Here is a 19,427-nt window from a genome sequence, read left to right as displayed (position 1 = left end):
CTTCTTACCCTGGACTTCCACTTAGATTTCATTAAATCAAAGTACACAGAGACAAATGTAGACTTTTGAGTTTTTTATTGTGCGTATTATGAAAAACAATGTCCAGAATTCAAGTAGCAAAGGTGTCAGGTTCAGGGTGTGCAAAATGGAAGGCTTCAAGGTGGTTTTGGTTAAATGGCCCTAAGGGAGGTGACTAGAGCTGCGTGCTTTCTGTACTCGGAAGGCGTGGTTATTCGGGTTGCTGGAGGAGCTGATGGAGATCATGGAGAGAGTGATGCTAAAGGACGACCCGTGGCCCTGCCCCTGAGTAACGGCAGAACTCGTTGGTGCAGTTATCCCAGTGGTTTGAAAAACCATGACAATCATGACATAACAGAAAAGTACACATATGAACTGAAATAACTCAAACCCAGAAAGAAAGCCCAGCTAGATCCTCAGGAGACGCTTTTAGGGACAATAAATGATGAAGACAAGTTGACCTCTTTGCGCCACCATCTGTTATGAACTCTTTCCATCGCCACAGACTTCTGTTCTCCTAAACAGACAGAAGGTGATGATGGCAAGGTAGACCACGCTCTTGAGGAGGAGGAGCAGGTAGGTGTAATAGGCAGAGGTGCTGGTGAGCTGCAGCTGCAGGGGGGCTAAGAGAAGATGTTTGATTAGATTCACTTGTCCTTTTGAAAGGATGGGACCTATTAATGGAGGGTGGTCACAGTTCTTTCTGATGACCTACATTGTAGTGACCCCCCCCAAAACCCAAGAGTAAACGTCTACCCCTCCCACCTCCACAGACAACAGCAAGACAACTCAGAATCCAATTTACAGGTCATGTCAATCAACAGCCTCTGTGAAATTTGCTTAGAACATTCCAAAATATGAAAAGTAAGGTGGTGTTTTTAATTAATGAGGTAATGGGAGAAAAGTATTTGTGATAAATAACTTTTAGCATTTCTTCACCCCCCCACCATGTTTCTAAGTAATAATAATAGCTAATATTCATGAACCACTAACCGAATGCCAAACCCTTGTTCTCAGAGCTTTGCATACAAAACTTTAATCTTATTTAAATTTTACAGTAAACTATGAGATTATTTTCATTCCCATTTTGCAAATAAACTAAGGACAGAGAGAAGTAATTTGCCTGATGTCGTGCATTTAGTAATTTCAATCTCAGCACCATGACTTTAAAGAACACTCTTAGGTACTCTGTAATTCTGCATCTCCAAGTGCAATTAATACCCCAGACATCAAAAAGTTAAGCATAGATATAAAGTTGAATTCTGATTCAGAAGCATCTGAGTCATTACATGTTTTGCATGCAGTGAGATTACTACACTGGGTACAATCCATGGAAATTTGGTAGTTTTCACAGAGGGGTGGGTAGGAGGTTTGAGTAAAAAGGCATTATATAAAACAGGAGAAAGTGGTTAATCCAAATTCTCTGAAACTTTAGGAGATCATGGCTCACACACCTGTCCTTCCTAAATTTCCCTCACGTGACTATGATGTATAGGATATTTGCACTTAATATCCTTTGAAGTTTGGCAAGAAATGTATGGTGTCAAGAAATAATTAAAGACAATGACGGTGAGCCAGACTGGGTATTCAGTGAACCACAAGGCCAAGTCTCTTCCTGTGGAAATTTCCCTTTTACGTGTTTTCTCTTGAAGAGTCAGAACTGCAGAATCTTTAGCACTTGTTGTGGAAAGGGATCTGAGAGGAGATGTGCTCATAACTCCTTGCCCTTAGTCAGGTAAGGTGTTAGCAGAGGTCCAGAGTCCCCTTGATAGTGGAAATGGAGGGAAGATCAGCAGGGCTGGAGCCAATGCTTCCAGTCAATATCTTTGTACACATGTAGGGAAAAAGGGCCAGAAACTAGCACTGATTATGTGACAGCCAAATGAGACACCCTATGCTAGACATTCAGCATAGGTGACCTTGTCTTGTCAATAACTGCATTAGATGTAGTTATTTCTGGTTGGCAGATGCAGAAATTATTATCCAGAAAATGTAAGTAATTTACCCATATTAATGAAACTAATCCTTAAAAGAACGGGTTCAAGTCCGGTCTGGGATACTGTGAAGCCCGTGCTCTTACTCAGCCCCCACCATGCATCCATCATGTCTCAGGGCCTTGGTTTTGGGATTTCTTGCTCTAGGACTATCTTAGAGGAGGAAGACAGAACCATGCAAGTGTGTAAACTCTCGATTCAGATGGGCAGGTTGAAACCCCAGATCCAGCTGTGTGGCATGCTGCAAGGGACTTAATTAATTTTAGCTCGTTGTCCTCATCTATAAATGGGGGAAAATATTGTACCACCTCGTAGCAGTATTATGAGAGTTAATAAAATGTAAGCAAAACCCAGCACAATGACTTCTGTGGAGGAAGCTCTCAGTACGTATCAGTTCATGTTATTAGCTATTAGCAAGAACCAAAGGCAATGGTGCAGCGGTTAAGTTCGCATGTTCCCCTTCTTGGTGGCCCAGGGTTCGCCGGTTCGGATCCCGGGTGCAGACATGGCACCGCTTGGCAAGCCATGCTGTGGTAGGCATCCCACATATAAAGTAGAGGAAGGTGGGCAAGGATGTTAGCTCAGGGCCAGTCTTCCTCAGAAAAAAGAGGAGGATTGGCAGTAGTTAGCTCAGGGCTAAACTTCCTCACAAAAAAAAAAAAAAAAGAACCAAAGACTTAAAAGAAATCTGGAAGCATCTTGATATCATGTAATCCTCATTCATTAGAAACAAAAGCCACACAAATGAATGAAGTCCATTGTTGGAATAATTCAGAGCCTATCACTGCACACTCTAAATTACCATCATCTTATCCCCAAACCAACATTTACAGTGTTAAGATGCTCCCAGGGAATGAGGGATTGATTTAAAAAATCACTCAATCTACTCTGCAACTTCCAGCCATTCTGGTTTTTCTAACTTAAACCAGGGAAGTTCAAAAGTGAAGTTTATCCAGAGGAAAAAAATGCTATAGCGTGACATAAAGACAAACATATACAAAAACTTACTCCTCTCATCTTTCAGACAAGCTTTTGTAGAATTAACAGCAGCGATCTCTAGAAGAAATGAGAGCAAGTATTAGTCAACTGTTCATGCCTATTATTTGATAGTTGATGAATATGTATATGTATATGTGTGTATATATACAAACTTACACACATATATATAATCTACCAGCAGAGAGACAGGAGAGATGTCATTACAAATAGGAGCCCCACCATTCCAGGAATAATTGGTCTTGTCTACTATGAACCAGGGAAGTTCAAAAGGTAATTTGACTGGAATGGAAAAAACTGCCAAAGCAAAACATGAAGGCAAGGATATACGCAAACTCACCACTTTGCTCTGTTGGGGAAGCTGTTGTAGAGTCAGCAACAGTGACAACTAGGAGAAATGAGACCCAGCATTAGTCAATTGTCCAGGCCCATTATTTGATAGTGTCCATATATGTATCGGTGTATATATATTTGATAGTGTGTGCATATGTATAGGAACATGTATATAGAGACATATATGTATATATATAATCTGCTGGCAGATAAGAAAAAGAACCACTGAAAATATGAGAATTACGAGCCCCACAATTCCAGGAATAATCGGTCTTTTGTATGTTAAGCTTGAGAAGTACAAAAGTGAAGTTGATCGGGAGGGAAAAAGCCCTAACATAACAGAGAGACAAATATAGACAGTGACTTACTGCTCTTCTCTGTCGGAGAAGCCGTTGTAGAACCAACAGCAGTGGCCATTGAGGTGACAACTAGAAGAAATGGGAGCAAGTATTAGTCAATTATTCACGTCCACTATTCAACAGTGTGCATACGTGTTTATGTGAGTATGTGTTTATACACACACACACATAATCCTCTGACAGAAAGAACATCACTAAAAACATCAGCCCTACGATTCCAGGAATAGTTCACCTAATTCTATGTAATTCAGCAGATCTAATTCAGGTATTATGTTTCTGAAGAATACATTGTTTATTCTTTATCACAACCGGATGGTAACAGCCAATGCTATCCCGTTTTCCTTCTGTATTCACAGCGCCTAGCACACTGCCTGCCAAAGGTAGGTGTTGGAGAAACACTTGTCGAATGGAAAAATAAACAGAAAACGTGGCTACTCTACAGTCTTCAGCACTCGCTGCTGACGTGAAGAGTTGCTACCAAAACCTACTCATCAAATCTTAGCATCCACAACAGAATCTCACGTTTGAAGGAGTCTGGTTTAGGCTAGTTTCTCATGAGAGCAAAGGAATCAGGCATATCTTTCCAGAGCATGCACATCCCAATATCCACAACTCATGCACATGATCTTCTGGAGTTGTGGGGTTTGTGGACGTGACAAGAATATGAATCAAAGCTAATGGCTATTGAGTGGTTATTACTGTGTCAGGCGCTATGTTAAATGCTTCACATGCGTTATCTCATTTAATGCTCCAGTCACACTGGAATGAGTTGTAGTTTGAAGGTCTCCTTGTTGCAAATGAGGAATAAGGTTGGGAGAATAACTAACTTGCTGAGAGTCATACCAGTGAGGGCGGAGCCAGCGTTCAAAGAATGGTTGTGGAGGATTCAGTGAGATGGAGCATGGAAAGGACTATGCAAAAATAATCCATAAAATAGAAAGTAATCTATAGAGATACAACATAATTCCACCATTGTGGACACAAAACTCATTTTCTTTTCCAGATGTGTTAAATATTCTTAGCAATTGACTGTTTCATTACAGGAGCTCAGCATTTCAGTGCAATTCTTTCCAAAGACAGAAAGCTAGGCCAAGTCATTTATACCTCTCTGAATATATACAACCTGAGGTGAGACTTGTCTACAACGTGAAAAAGAAAGAAGGCAAACATACAAAGATAGATACATGTTTTTAAAAAATAATTGGCTGTTGTTGGGGCCAGCCTGGTAGTGTAGTGGGTAATTTCGTGTACTCTGTTTCAGCAGCCCAGGTTTGCAGGTTTGGACCCTGCAGGCAGACGTACACCACTCATCAAGCTATGCTGTGGCGGTGACCCACATACAAAATAAAGGAAGAGTGGCACAGATGTTATCTCAGAGCTAATCTTCCTCATGCAGAAAGGGGAAGATTGGTAACAGACGTTAGCTCAGGGCCAATCTTCCTCACCTAAAAAAAATAATAATAATTGACTTTTGGATGGAGAAAAATAAAGTTGAATTCACCGTTTTCTTTTATCTTTTTATGTTCTTGTCTATATTGATATGGTTCTGGTATGCAATTTTATGCACTCAGTGAGATCTTTTTTTGGTGGCTCTAAAACCAGGTTTGAGATATAAAATTTTGAATAAATTCCAAGAATGAATATGTTAGCATAATCATGGTTAGATGTTAAAATATCTTCAAGAACTGGCTTTAGCATGTCTTAAAAGTCTCTTTTCCTTATAGTGAAGTATCCATTGAATAAATAAAACTCTCTTATTACCATGGATTGATTGTGGAAAAAGCAATAAAGTAACAATTTTCATAATAAAATCTGTGTACGTATCCTAAGTTCTCTTTCTCAATCAGAGTTGGTCAAAAGCTTGGACCAGCTTAGTGTTAGCTCTTGAAAATCACTTCCTTGATTTGTGCTTCCATCTTATCTTCTTAGCTTTTATCAAAAACAAAAAACAACAAACAAAAACTTCCAAGAAACAGCATTACAAATTGGCTGTAGAATGGCCTTAACAGATATGTCCTCATTAGCTTTGTTGCCCTGAGAAGCCCATGGAGACATTTGTTTCAGAAATTAGGTGCCAAGAAATACACATGATGAACTGGAACTTCTCTGTGATGGTCATCACCATGGAACTTACCGTACTTCTCATTTTTCCCTGGTCACTAGAAAAATCACAACCTAATAGGACACTTCAGCTCAGTGGTTATGTTAAATTTGTGCTTCGTATATTCATTTCCCCTCTGTTTTTTAGCTGTAGAAATAGTACCTTCCGCCTTCTTTTTAAATATTACTTTAGTTAGCTCTAGGAAAGGATATTAAAAAATGCAGTAAATACATAAATAATTACATCCATGTTGTGTTTTCACAAGCAAGTGTTTTCACTGACATTGTTTCCATTGCTCTTCATCATGGCCCCAGGAAAAAGCTAAGGCAAGTGTTCAAACCTAACTTGGTCCCCGAGGAAACAAAGGATCCCAGAAGATAAAGACTGACATCAGAAATTCGGACTGGTGCCCAGTAAAGGTCTTTGAACATTTTGTTCTCTGCTTGTTCCCCACGGCTTCACAAGGGCTTGTTAACCACAGGGAAAAGTACAAACTGATTCCTTTTCCTGGGTCGTCTGGGGCCTTTGGTCTGTTGTGTTCACACAAAGCACTTTAAGTCCTGAGTCTAGAGAGTTACCGGACCTCTGTGAGGACCAAGACACACTCAGCCCTCGGCCCACACTGTCTGAATCCGTGCAGCATCTGCATCAAAGGCACTCCTTGGGGACGTCATGCCTGAATCTCGAGTGACCCTGAGTGATTAGGAAAGGAATGTACTCTCCTACAATTGTGCATCCTCCTTGGGACAGTAAGTCATCCTAGCGTCCTCATCCACACATCCTTTCCGGGCCTCGACAGGCCAGTTCTGCAATAAATGTTTGATGAACTGTATTTACCAATGGCAAGAAGGACATTCATTAGATAAAACAACATTTAAGAAATATTTATATTTGTTTGTTTTTCATTAATACTTGGCAGAAAAGGTGGGGTGTTCCTTTGAAAAAAAGTGTTCTGGGAGATTGTATTTATATACACGTACCTTTATACACTGATGGAAAAAGAATCTCCTGGTCAACCCCTCCTTTATTTTTCTCGTGTTGGACAATACATTTGTGTTCTTTATCCATTGACTTTCCAGTCACGGTCAGCCAGCTAAATTTCATGTATGTGTTGTCAGTCTTCATGGTATTTCCCTGCTGGGATTCCAGAATTGTATTGCCGTCGTTTTCTTTCCAATATACCTTTATAACATCTGGGAAGAAATTCTCAAGAAGACAAAGAAATGTCCCAGCCTTGTGGAGGTTGCTTTCAGCAACTGAAGGAAGAAAAATGGTGGGCTTGGGGGAAATGTCTGCAGGAAGGTGTCTGTCTGTGGGGGAAAATGGAATAGCAATTAGAAAGACTCGTTAGAGAAGCATAAACACTGTGTGGTATGGGACCACCTAGCACATAGTAAAAGGAAGAAAAGCTGCCATTGAATTAGTGCTCACCATGGCCTTTCTTCCACCATAGCTTGTAAGTATTTATTGTTCTTATTTTCAATGGGAAAAGAGGTTCCATAGGTTATGTAACTTGCCCAGAGTCACAGCTTTAAGTGGCAGAGCCTGGATAAAAACCTGGCCTTTGTTCTTTCTCCACATGCTAAGATGGGGTATGACTTTTACCCGACCCATTTCAAGGCACCTAACATTCACGAACACCTTTACTTTTTAAAATCTCTTTGGTTCTATCCCTGTGGAGCATGTTTTCAAGGTGGGTGGGTAGATGGCAAGGATTGGGGAGGAGACCAGGTAACTTTGATGATTTCTCTGACGTGAGGACGTTTAGTCCCTTCTAAAGTATTTCCTTTTCCCATCCTGTGAATTTTATAATTTATGGTGTCTGTAGCTAAATAATATATTCTCACATTCTGCAACTCTGTGCAACCTTACTCTTTATTCAATTGTTTCTGGAACATACCACATTTGTCTTATTTGCCATATAAATAAATGTCAGGAGGGAGTTTTTATTTTGTCTAAACAATACACAGTCGCTTATTAATGGAAATCCATTTCCATGTGTAGTTGACAATCTGTAAAGTTCACCTTTCTGCTCAAATGTGGGTCCCACGCCCAGTTCTGAGGTAATGGTGATCTCCTACTTGATGTCTAATTTTATATAATATCTCAATTTACACTGGACTACTCCTGGTTTTTGAGTAGCGCAGTATTAATGCTGCACCTCCAAGTTATTTACAATGCCCTGAATTTCAAAACAAAATGGCAATATTTCCAAAACTGATTTTGAAAAACTTATTATTTTAAAAAATTCTATTATGTTAATCTTATCAAGTAAATGCACTTAGAATTGTGTTACACTTTAGAAAATGGTCATCAAAAGCACACTTTATTTTGGAATTTTTTGCAAAGCCATGTCACTGGGATGCTGGAATGTTAGTTGATTATGCATTTATTGTTAGTCTAGAGATGGGGATTATAAATATTAAAACTCTTTCCAATTTGATTTCCAATTGATCCACAAATGCTTTACTAGTATTCTCTTTGGGCTAGTTTGGAGTTAAATAATTCACTGGGCAATTTCTCAAGAAAAGAAGAATTAAATTTCTTATTTGAGAAGAAAAAAAGAAATCTTGAGACGTTCTGCCTATATAGCACAGCTCCTGATACTTACACGAAATCAGTAAGCAAACAACCTTGAGTTTTTTACTCATGCTGTAAATGCAATTAGGTCATAATGTGCTTATTTTAATTTTATACATCTTCCTTTTAGTGTAAATGGTACTTTATTGATTATGTTAGTAAGATACTATGTATCTCTCAAACCTCATACTTTCTTTTTAATTTAAAAAGCATGTTATATAAAATGAGATTAATTTTTCAATCATACATTATATAATTTTGGTCTCTAGTCAATATATTAAAGAATCTAATATTCATCTTAGGAACTTTTGTTTCTTCATAGGACTATTTCTGACTTGATTTACTAAAGAAATTGAAAATCAAGAGATGAATTGAAAGATTTCTTTTTCAACACACTATTCTTAGCGCCTGTTCCTCTTCCTTAGTTAGATTTCTTAAATTTCATTCTTTTCAGGATAAAATGAATCTTGAATTTCCATAACTTTCTTAATGTAATAGTTAACTGAGTGTTAAAAAATGTACTTGATTATATATGGTTATTGCCTATATTGTAAATAATTATATTACATATTTTTTCTTTAAACATTCTTTTTAATACTTATGAACAGTGTTTTTTATGGTCAAAATCATTTTCATGATGTGTAGAATGGAAACCAGGTAAAGCAATAAATAAACCTCTCTAATTCATTTATATATAATCATGTGCTTGATCAAATAATAGCCTTGAGTTCAATTGCGTGAGTTGTCTATATTTTATTAAGATGCAACAGTATGAATTCTACACAAATTTACCAAATATCAACATTTTTTATTGAAATTATTATATTTCAAATCTACATAGTGATTTAAGTGTTTTCTGGTTTCTTCTTGTAATTTTTCTTTTATCAAGTAAATGATTATAGCTATTTCGTATTTATATACATACTTAAAATTAATGACAAGTTTCTACTATATGTGATTTTACACCTTGACTATTTTCTGTATGAATTAAACTTTTTTTTCTGATAAACATGGGCATGAAGCCCAAATTTATTGGCTATAAATTTTTGTGCCAGTAAATGTTGGTGCTAGAGATAATATCAATTAAAACAAAGGATTAAGATTTAAAACACATAGAACAACAACAAAATTAAAAACAAACACATTTTAATCTTATTTTTCTTGCCAAGTGAGGGAAAAGTCTGCTAAAGGGGAACAAACACCTCCAAATTCCTATTCTGAGTGTGAGTGGACAGTAAGATGAGTTTCCACTGGAGCAGTTGGAAGGACAGCTGATCCTCTGGGGAGCTGCTGCTCTGTCAGTGTCGTTGGCTGCAAACACTCTCCACACTGGGTGCAGTTCTCCCTTCACGTTGGAATCGGGGGAACGTGTATCCAGCACCTGTTATGTGTTGGACAATGCGCCAAGTACTTTGCTCACGATATTTCATTCGATTTTCATACAAGCCCTGCTGGATACACACTGTCATCCCATTTTCTGAATTAGGAAACTGAGGCTAAGTCACCCAAGTGCACATAAGCAGTACGTAAGTGATGGAGCCAGGTCAGCCTGACTCCAAAGCCCGGACTCTTTGACAACACCCTCTCACTGTTAGAGAGAAAATGTGTCAACTCACAAACTCAACTGTAATCATAAACTTTGTCCACGGGCCAAACACTCTCATGATAATTATGTATGTCGTACTTGAACCCTCTATGTAAATCCACATGTACATGAAGACAAATCGTATTCCAATATTTGCACAGTGTTGTCTATGCTGTCCTAGACTATATACATTTGTTTTAAAATCACTTCTAAGATTTCTACATCTAATCCCAATCACATACCTGTTTTTCCTAAACTTTCTTTATTATTGCAATTTAATTCCTTCTTGCTCTCCCTCTACTACCTTGAAAAATTTCGTTCTTCTGATACCTACCTGTGATGACAAGTTTTCTTCCATCACCGAGGACTTTTGTACAATAATTCCACAGCGATCAATCCATATCAAAAACTTTAGACTAATTAGCTTCTTTGAGTTCTTCAGATTCTAGGGAACTATGTGGCCTGAGACTCAAGAGACCAAGATTCTGGTCCTGGTGCATTTTGCTCACGAATTCTGTGGCTGAGAAATCAAGTAAATGAAAGGCTTTGGTGCTTTATTTGTTTGAAAACAGTGATTTTAGTGTAAATCAATCCAACATCCCTGCCAGAGCTCAAGGGAGACCAAGATGAAACAAGATCTGAAATGGATTTGATTAAAAATGCTATAGAAATAGAGATTATAATTGTTCATATTTTCCTATGGTCATTATTATCATTATCATTATTATTAACACTTTATTTATGACGATTTGGTGCCCCAACATGACATTTTAATCTCATGGGACCAAACCTTGCCCTTACTAATAGGGATTCAGTGTTTTGGGGTTGCAATTAGATCGTAGCAATTAAGCGTGAAGACTTGTTCCTTCATTTGCATTCCACTTTGCTCTAATAAGTCTGGATTTCTCAAAGCCGTCACCAGAGGAAACGTGCCTTTCACTCACACAATTAATAGGCAATCATCGTCTTGTCTTATCTGCTGCATTCCCAGTGTAAGAAAATCAAACGGAATGTTGGCTAAAGCCTAATAATATGCAGTCAGTCTATGGAACTGCTTCACAGTGTTGTCCAAAACAAATGGCTCTTTTCCCTAATCAACAGCACAACCTATTTGTATTCCAAGTTTCACCAGAAATTTCAGCCTCAAACTGACATCTTTCCAGCTTATGGGGAGAGTTCAGCTTGAAACTCCTGGCAGTGGGCCTTCAAAGCAGAATGACTAGAGAGATGGCAGGAGGCCTGTCCTCAAATCCTCCTATTGTCACATTAGACACTAAATGTTACCTGCCTGACTGCATCTGCTGAGGGTCACCATCTGTGGACGACGCTCAATGTTACAATGCCCATATCATTGATGCAGTGGTGGGATAAAACGGGTTTGCTGAAAGACCATTTCTCCCATTTTATTAACTGGATGTTGAAGGCAATGTCCACTCTATTACTTCACTTTCCTCCTAAAGGACTCACGCATTGAAGTCCTTTTCTGATTTTACAGTGGGAAAAAGCATGTCCTATTTGAAAACTTGATGAGTTTCATCAGTTAATGAAATGTATGAATTCCACTTCAATTTTCTGCTACCTTTGAGCATAAAATTTGACCCTGTGCTTCTTGCTAGATAATCACAGGCCCTTTTTTCTTCTGCTTTCCTTCGTGGTTTTGATCTTCTATTTTTATTTCATGGTCTAACTGTACAAGCACACCTTGGAGATGTTATGGCTTCAGTCCCAGACCACTGCAATAAAGCAAATATTGCAATAAAGCAAGTCACACAATTATTTTGCTTTCCCAGGGCACATAAAAAAGTTATGTTTACAATATGCTGTGGTTTATTAAATGTGCAATAGCATTACGTCTAAAAAAAATATATACCTACATTAATTAAAAAATACTTTATTGCCAAATAATGCTAATCATCATCTGAGCTTTCTGCTGAAGACATAACCTTTTTGCTGGTGGAGGGTCTTGCCTCGATGTCGATGGTTGCTGACTGATCAGTGTGGTAGTTGCTAAAGGCTGGAGTGGCTTTGTCAATTCCTTAAAATAAGACAGCCACGAAGTTTGCTGCATTGATTGACTCTTCCTTTCACAAAAAATTTTTCTGTAGCATACAGTGCTGTTTGATAGCATTTTGCCCACAGTAAAACTTCTTTCAAGATTGGAGTCAATCCTCACAAACCCTGCCGCAGCTTCAGCAACTAAGTTTATGTCATATTCTAAATCCTCATCGTCATTTCAACAGTCTTTGCAGTATCTTCACCAGGAGTAGATTCCACCTTAAGAAATTACTTTCTCCGCTCATCCATAAAAAGCAAATCCATTGAAGTTTTATTATGAGATGGCAGCAAGTCAGTCACATCTTCAGGCTCCGTTTCTAATTCTAGTTCTCTTGCAGTTTCCACCACATCTGCAGTTACTTCCTCCACTGAAGTCTTGAACCCCTCAAAGTCAACCATGACAGTTGGAATCAACCTCTTCCAAACTCTCATTAATGTTGATATTTTGACCTCTTTCAATGAATCACAAATGTTCTTAACGACACTTAGAAGGGTGAATCCTTTCTAGAAGGTTTTCAATTTACATTGCCTAGATCCATTAGAGGAATTACTATCTATGGCAACTATAGTGTTATGAAATTTTAAATAAGATTTCAAAGCAAAAATTACTCCTTGATCCATGGTCTGCAGAACGGACGTTGTGTTAGCAGGCATGAAAACAACATGAATCTCCTACGTCTCCATCAGAGCTCTTGGGTGACCAGGGGCATTGTCAATGAGCAGTAATGTGCTGAAAGGAATCTTTTTTCTGAGCTGTAGGTCTCAACAATGGGCTTACAATATTTAGTAAACCGTGCTGTAAATAGATGTGCTGTCATCGAGGCTTTGTTATTCCATTTATAGAGTAGAACAGAATAGATTTAGCATAGTTCTTAAGGGCCCCAGGATTTTCAGAATGGTAAAGCATTGGTTTCAATGTAAAGTCACCAGGTGCATTGGTCCCTATCAAGAGTCAGGCTGTCCTTTGAAACTTTGAAGCTAGGCAATGACTTCTCCTGTCTAGCTATGAAAATCCTAGATGGCATCATTTTCCTATATAAGGCTATTTCATCTACATTGAAAATCTTTTGTTTAGCGTAGCCACCTTCATGGATTATCTTGGCTAGATCTTCTGGATAACTTGCTGTAGCTTCTGCATCTGCACTTGCTGCTTCCCCTTGCACTTTTATGTTATGGAGATGGCTTCTTTCCTTAAACTTCATGAACCAACCTCTGCTAGCTTCAGACTTTTCTCCTTCAGCTTTGTCAGCTCTCTCATCTTTCATAGAATTGAAGGGAGTTAGGGCCTTGCTCTGGATTAGGCTTTGGCTTAAAGGAATGTTTGTGGCTGTTTGATCTGCTACCCAGACACTAAAACTTCCTCCATTTCAGCAATAAGATGTTTTGCTTTCTTATCTTTCATGTCCTCACTGAAGTGGCACTTTTAACTTCCTTCAAGAACTTTTCCTTTGCAGTCACAACTTGGCTAATTTAGCACAAGAGGCCTGGCTTTCAGCCTGCTGTGGCTTTGGACATGTCTTCCTCACTAACTTTACTCATTTCAAGCTCTTCATTTCAAGTGAGAGACATGCAGCTCTTCCTTTCACTCGAACACTTAGAGACCATTGTAGGGTTATTAACTGGCCTGATTTCAATGTTGTTGTGTCTCAGGGAATGGGGAGGCCCAAGGAGAGGGAGAGAGATGGGGGAACAGTCGGCCCAGAGCAGTCAGAACACACACAAAATTTATTGATTAAGTTCACCGTCTTTTATGGGCCAGGTTCATGAAGCCCCAAAACAATTACAATAGTAACATCAAAGATCACTGATCACAGACCACCACAACACATAATAATAATGAAAAAGTTTGAAATATTGTGAGAATTACCAAAATGGGACACAGAGACATGAAGTGATCAAATGCTGTTGGAAAAATGGCAGCTGTAGACTTGCTCAATGCAGAGTTACTGCAAACGTTCAATTTGCAACGTCTGCGAAGTGCAATAAAGCAGAGCGCAATAAAATGAGGCATACCTGTACTTGTGTATTTGATTTTAGGTCATCTCAAATAGATTTTGGAAATAAGCATTTGTAATAAATGACAAATAGTTTGTGCATTATAGCTTGCTTCTTTTTCTGCCCCAGTGGCTGATAGATTAGTGAGGTCCAACTCAAATGTGACATGAGAGCTGGGAGAATATGTTTGCAAATCCTAGCTCTGTGATATAGACACAAAACAGGCAAAATTCAAACAGACAGAAAGTGCCAGAACATAAGGTGAGGCTTTCTTTCCCAAAACTGTCCTTCAGAAAACAGGAGTCATCTTATATTTCAGTCCTTCTGTAACTTCTCATATTAAACGCTTTTGTAACACTCTGCTGTGATCAAAAAAACACTACGTGGACAAGATCTCCATCTGAAATGAACTCAATTAATGCTAGTTTTGGAGCTAGCACTGGTGAAAAAAATAATGAAATTGAACATGGATTTGGAAAATATTACTTGGGACTAAAGCTCCACAGTTTATGCTTTTGTGGCACATTTATACAATAAGTAACAGAATAAGTGAAAAAATACTTTCCTTTTATTTTATAAATGGGTAATTGTCACTTTTAATAAAACATCCAGTGACACCTTTCTATGGAGGCCCCAAAATAGACACTCAGCCCTGAGATGGCCTAGAAAGGTGCTCTAAGGTAGATATTGCAGACGCATGTGAAGAGTTTGAACAAACTATTTAATGAAATATGAGGGCAAAAAGAGCAGTATTTCTCTACTGATATTTGTATTATACAATTTTTAACTCTAGCTACAATCCAGTTAAAAGTTAAATATTATATGTGGATATTTGACTTTTATGTATTATCGCTATAACTTAATACATTGAAGTTGCAAAATCTCCTCCTTTTTTACTACGAAATACTTCTACTGGAAAATGAGAGATCACCTTAAATTCAGGCTAATAATATTTGAGATAATACTTATTATATTCTAATCATTTTTACAAGCAAGTAGCAATTAGCCTTAGAAACAGAGTTTTTTCCAAATACCAACCATTTGTTCTAAAGTAACCTGTAGTCCAGATGGTAATTAGAACATTCATCTGTACTCCTGATTTCCTAAGAATTCTAATGTTGTTAATTTGTTTTCTGGAGAATTCACATTTTTATCACTGACCATGATGGTAATTTCCATATTTAATTTTGTTTAATGCAACATCCACTTGAGATTGTTGTTGCATAGATAGAATGAATGGATGGAAATACATCAAAATGTTAACAGTGCTATGTGTCACTATAAACTTTAATTTTTTCTTTATTTTTTGTATTTTCCAATATTTTTCACACTGGACCAGTATTACTTTTATAATTTTAGTAGAGTAATAATTAGTGAATCAAAATTTATTTGCTAAAGGTTGACTATACAGAAAGGGACAGACCCAGAATCAAAGTCCATATTTTTCCCTGCATCACTTTCTCCTAAAATACATTTTTCAGGACCTGCATGAATTATATCTGTGTCACCATTATTCAATTTCATTGCTACAATTTACATTGAATATGAAGTCAGCTGGAAAAAAACGACCAGAAAGTTGCTTTTCCATTTATGAATTCATTGTTCCTATGATCACAACGGCTAAGGAAACCAAAATATGTAATTTCTTTCGTTTTTTCACTGCTTTATTGACCATGAAAACTCCTTGAAAACTTTTGTTTTGGTGGATCTAACAGGCTGGGAACATCCCTGTGAGACGTTCTCCCTCAGTCAGGCCAAATTTCCTCTTTAAGGCTAATGAGGAGTGAACAAATTTACTGGACTGACAGAAAAAAACAAACCCAGCTTATGATATTCTTGAATATGGTCACCCAGTTAAATAATTTGATACTTGACGTTAATTATCCTCTGACCAAATGACAGGTTTAGCAATTTTTGTTAATTTTTCCCAATGGTTATTATTGGAATCAAACAAAATATCTAAATTTTATTACAAATCTTTCAATATGGAACTATCAAATGGACCTAATGTCTCCACCCCTTAGGGACTCACAATTGGTACAACTTGTTAACTTCTTGTTAATGTCCCCCTTGTCATGTCAGGCAGAGAACTGCCTCCAAGGACCTGGATGGGGTTAGAACACTTATCCACTAGACTAGAAGCTTTTAGAATGTTGGGACTTATTCACTCTTTTATCCCTAGCATCTAGCATAGAAACTGTCTTCAGTGAGTGTTTGCTGAGCAAGTTAGGATGTAAAACCATGCAGACCCTTTTCATGGACTTTGGAACTGAAATGGCTTATTGAGCTTACAAATTCCCTTAAACTGGCCCATCTGTAGGCAATTTAACAAGACTTGTGATAGCATAAATTTTCACTGATCTCAGCCTACCTCTAGGAAGCTAGAGTAATAAGAAGTGAGATTTATCAACATTCTATAGTCATTTACTTTAAGAATTAATTTTTTGCATTGTTGTTGAGGATGAGATAACAACCCATAACATAGGTTTTGCATGTATTGGGAGAAAGGGGCACTCTATTTTATCTCAAAATATAGAGAAGTAGTAATTAATAAAAGTATATCTCATTTAAAAGACATTCGGCAAGAAAAGCAACTTGAACCAGTAACTTTTACCAGTGTTTTACAGACAGGGCCCTCAAAATATCTTAACTTCTAGCCTGAGTCTATCCTTTTTTGTGTGTGTATTCTAAAAGCAGAATTTCAATGTGCTTATTAGCAGAGAAGTGAACAAACTATTGACAAAGTAGTTTTGTTTTCATATACAGTGACCAATAGCTACAAAATTGCTTTTCATATGCTAAGGACAAGTATGTGGCAGTCAGATAATGGTGATCCTAAATTATTTTTTCTAAAAGGCATCTATCACTTTTTCATTACTAGAGTAAAAATAGAAAAAAGCTACTTACCAGAGGGAGTTACTATGAGCTTGGTCCCTTCTCCAAATTTCTTGATCCAATGTGTTCCCTCACACTGATTACAGCTTCTACAAAAACTCAGCCTTCTTGTAAGCTTCATGATATAGCTATCAGTGAAAAGACTGTGGACTGGCAATTTTATCTTCTGGGTTCCTTTTGAAGTCTTTGAATATAAATTTTGTGGTATCTGCCATTTTATAAGTTTTCCTCAGATAAATTGACCCAAATGTCTGTTTTCAACACCAAGGCACTAAGTGAAAAGCATTCTTGGAAAAAGGACAGAATAAGAGCAAATAAAGAAGAGATCAGCCCCAATATATCAATCAACTACTTTTATAAATTACTAGTAAAATCATGCAGAGAATAAGATATTTTTTTTAAAATTTCCAGGTGTTCAATTGTGTTGAATCTTCTCAGAGATTGCATCAAAGGAACGGCCCTTTTGTTCTCACAAACACCAGGGCTGCTTCGTTAGCAATTTGGGAATGTATTTCAGAAAGGAAGAAATTCTTCAGTAACTGAAATGGAAATATGCCAATATAAATAGACTTGAGAAATGTGAACAAAGTTCTCCAATTTTAATAAAGCCACTTTTACCATTTGGCAATATGATTCTTTACCTGGCAATGCTAAATGAGAAAATGATTTCTGTGATGACATTAATTTTCCTGGAATAAAAAAAGAAATTTATAGAATTCTGTCTTCTATGAAATAAGAGATTGCTTCTTTAAACTAAAATTTGAAATCATATCAAGCATGTTTTCTGACCACAATGGTCTGGAACTAGAAATCAGCTACAATAAGAAAGCTGGAAAAGTCACAAATATGTGGAAACTAAACAACATGTTACTGAATAGCTATTGAATCAACGAATAAATCAAAGGAGAAATAAAAAACACTAAAGACAAATTATAATGAAACACAAAATACCAAAATCTATGGGATGAAGCAAAAGCAATACTAAGAGAAAGTTTATAGCAATACAGGCCTACCTCAAGAAACGGGAAAAATCTCAAATAAATAATCTAACAATACACCTAAAGGAACTAGAAAAAGAAGAACAAACGAAGTCCAAAATCAGTAGAAGGAAGGAAATAATGAAAATCAGGATGGAAAGTAGAGACTAAAAAGACAATAGAAAGGATCAATGAAACTAAGAACTGGTTCTTTGAAAAGATAAACAAAATTGACAAACCTTTACTAGACTCAGTAAGAAAAAAAGAAAGATGAAAAAGGAGAAATTACAACAGATACTGGAGTAATAAAAAGGATTATAAGAGAATATTATAAAAAACCATATGCCAACAAACTGGATAACCTAGAAGAAGTGGATAAACTCTTAGACTCACACAACTTTCCAAAACTGATTCAAAAACAAACAGAGAATCTGAATAGACCAATCACTTGCATGGAGATTAAAACTGTAATAAAAAACCTGTGAAAATACAAAAGTCCAAGACCAGATGACTTCTTGGGTGAATTCTACCAAACATTCAAAGAAGACTTAATACCCATCCTTCTCAAACTTTTCCTTAAGATTGAAGAGAAGTAGATACTTCCTAAGGCATTTTACGAGCTCAACATTACCCTGATACCAAAACCAGACAACAACACACAAAAAGGAAAATCACAGGCCAATATAGCTGATGAACACAGATGCAAAAATTCTCAACAAAATATTGCCAAATTGGATACAAGAATACATTAAAAGGATTGTACACTGTGAGCAGGTGGGATTTCTTCCAGGGATGCAAGGATGGTTCAACATTTGCAAATCAATCAACACGATACACCACATTAACAAAATGAAGAATAAAAATTATGTGATCATATCCGTAGATGCAGAGAAAGCATTTGACAAGATTCAGCATCCATTTATGATGAAACCTCTCAATAAAATGAGTGTAGTAGGAAAATACGTCAACACAATAAAGACCACATAAGACAGACCCACAGGTAACATCATACACCATGGTGAAAAACTGAAAGCCATCCCCGAAGAACATGAACAAGAGAAGGAAGCCCACTTTTGCCACTCTTATTCTACATAGTATTGGAAATCCTAGCGGGAGCAATTAGTCAAGAAAAGGAAATAAATGGTATCCAAATAGGAAAGGAAGAAGTAAAACTGTCACTATTTGTGGATGACATGATTTTGTATTGAAAGAAACTGAAAGAATACACCAAAAAACTATTAGAAATAATAAATGCAAACAGTAAAGCTGTAGAGTACAAAATCAACATACAAAAATCAGTTGTGTTTTTATACACTAAAAATGAACTAGTAGAAAGAGAAATCCAGAATACAGTTTAATTGGGGCCAGCCTGGTGGCCTAGTGCTTAAGTTTGGTGTGCTGCACTTCGGTGGCCCAGGTTGAGTGCCTGGCACAGACCTACACTACTCATCAGTGGCCATGCTGTGGCAGCGACCCACGTCCAAAAAAATAGAGGAAGATTGGCAACAGATGTTAGCTCAGGGTGAACCTTCCTCAGAA

At 37.3% G+C, this 19,427-nt stretch overlaps 1 protein-coding gene across 1 annotated transcript; it reads right to left on the bottom strand.

The window, feature by feature from the left end:
- Window positions 1-59: 59 nt before the first annotated feature.
- On the bottom strand, window positions 60-17,038 carry LOC106825213 (T-cell receptor gamma chain C region C10.5). The gene is made up of 6 exons (XM_014831867.3): window positions 16,924-17,038; window positions 6,782-7,111; window positions 3,710-3,769; window positions 3,349-3,396; window positions 3,021-3,068; window positions 60-641 (listed from the first exon to the last, which is right to left on the bottom strand). Exons 1-6 carry the CDS (start codon window positions 17,030-17,032, stop codon window positions 499-501), a joined length of 738 nt encoding a protein of 245 aa, XP_014687353.2. The 5' UTR covers window positions 17,033-17,038; the 3' UTR covers window positions 60-498.
- Between the last annotated feature and the right edge of the window lie 2,389 nt (window positions 17,039-19,427).

Source organism: Equus asinus, chromosome 1, assembly GCF_041296235.1.
Source record: "Equus asinus isolate D_3611 breed Donkey chromosome 1, EquAss-T2T_v2, whole genome shotgun sequence".
NCBI lineage: Eukaryota > Metazoa > Chordata > Mammalia > Perissodactyla > Equidae > Equus > Equus asinus.
Note: the sequence above shows the minus strand (reverse complement) of the source record. Positions and strands in the feature narration are given on the sequence as shown.

Coding starts and splice junctions, on each gene's coding strand:
- LOC106825213 (XM_014831867.3), bottom strand. CDS start 17,032: ATGAAGCTTACAAGAAGGCTGAGTTTTTGTAGAAGCTGTAATCAGTGT. Junction 3,770..6,781: donor TTTTCCATCAGTGTATAAAG/GTACGTGTATAT, acceptor CATTTCTTCTAG/TTGTCACCTCAATGGCCACT. Junction 3,397..3,709: donor TTCTCCGACAGAGAAGAGCA/GTAAGTCACTGT, acceptor CATTTCTCCTAG/TTGTCACTGTTGCTGACTCT.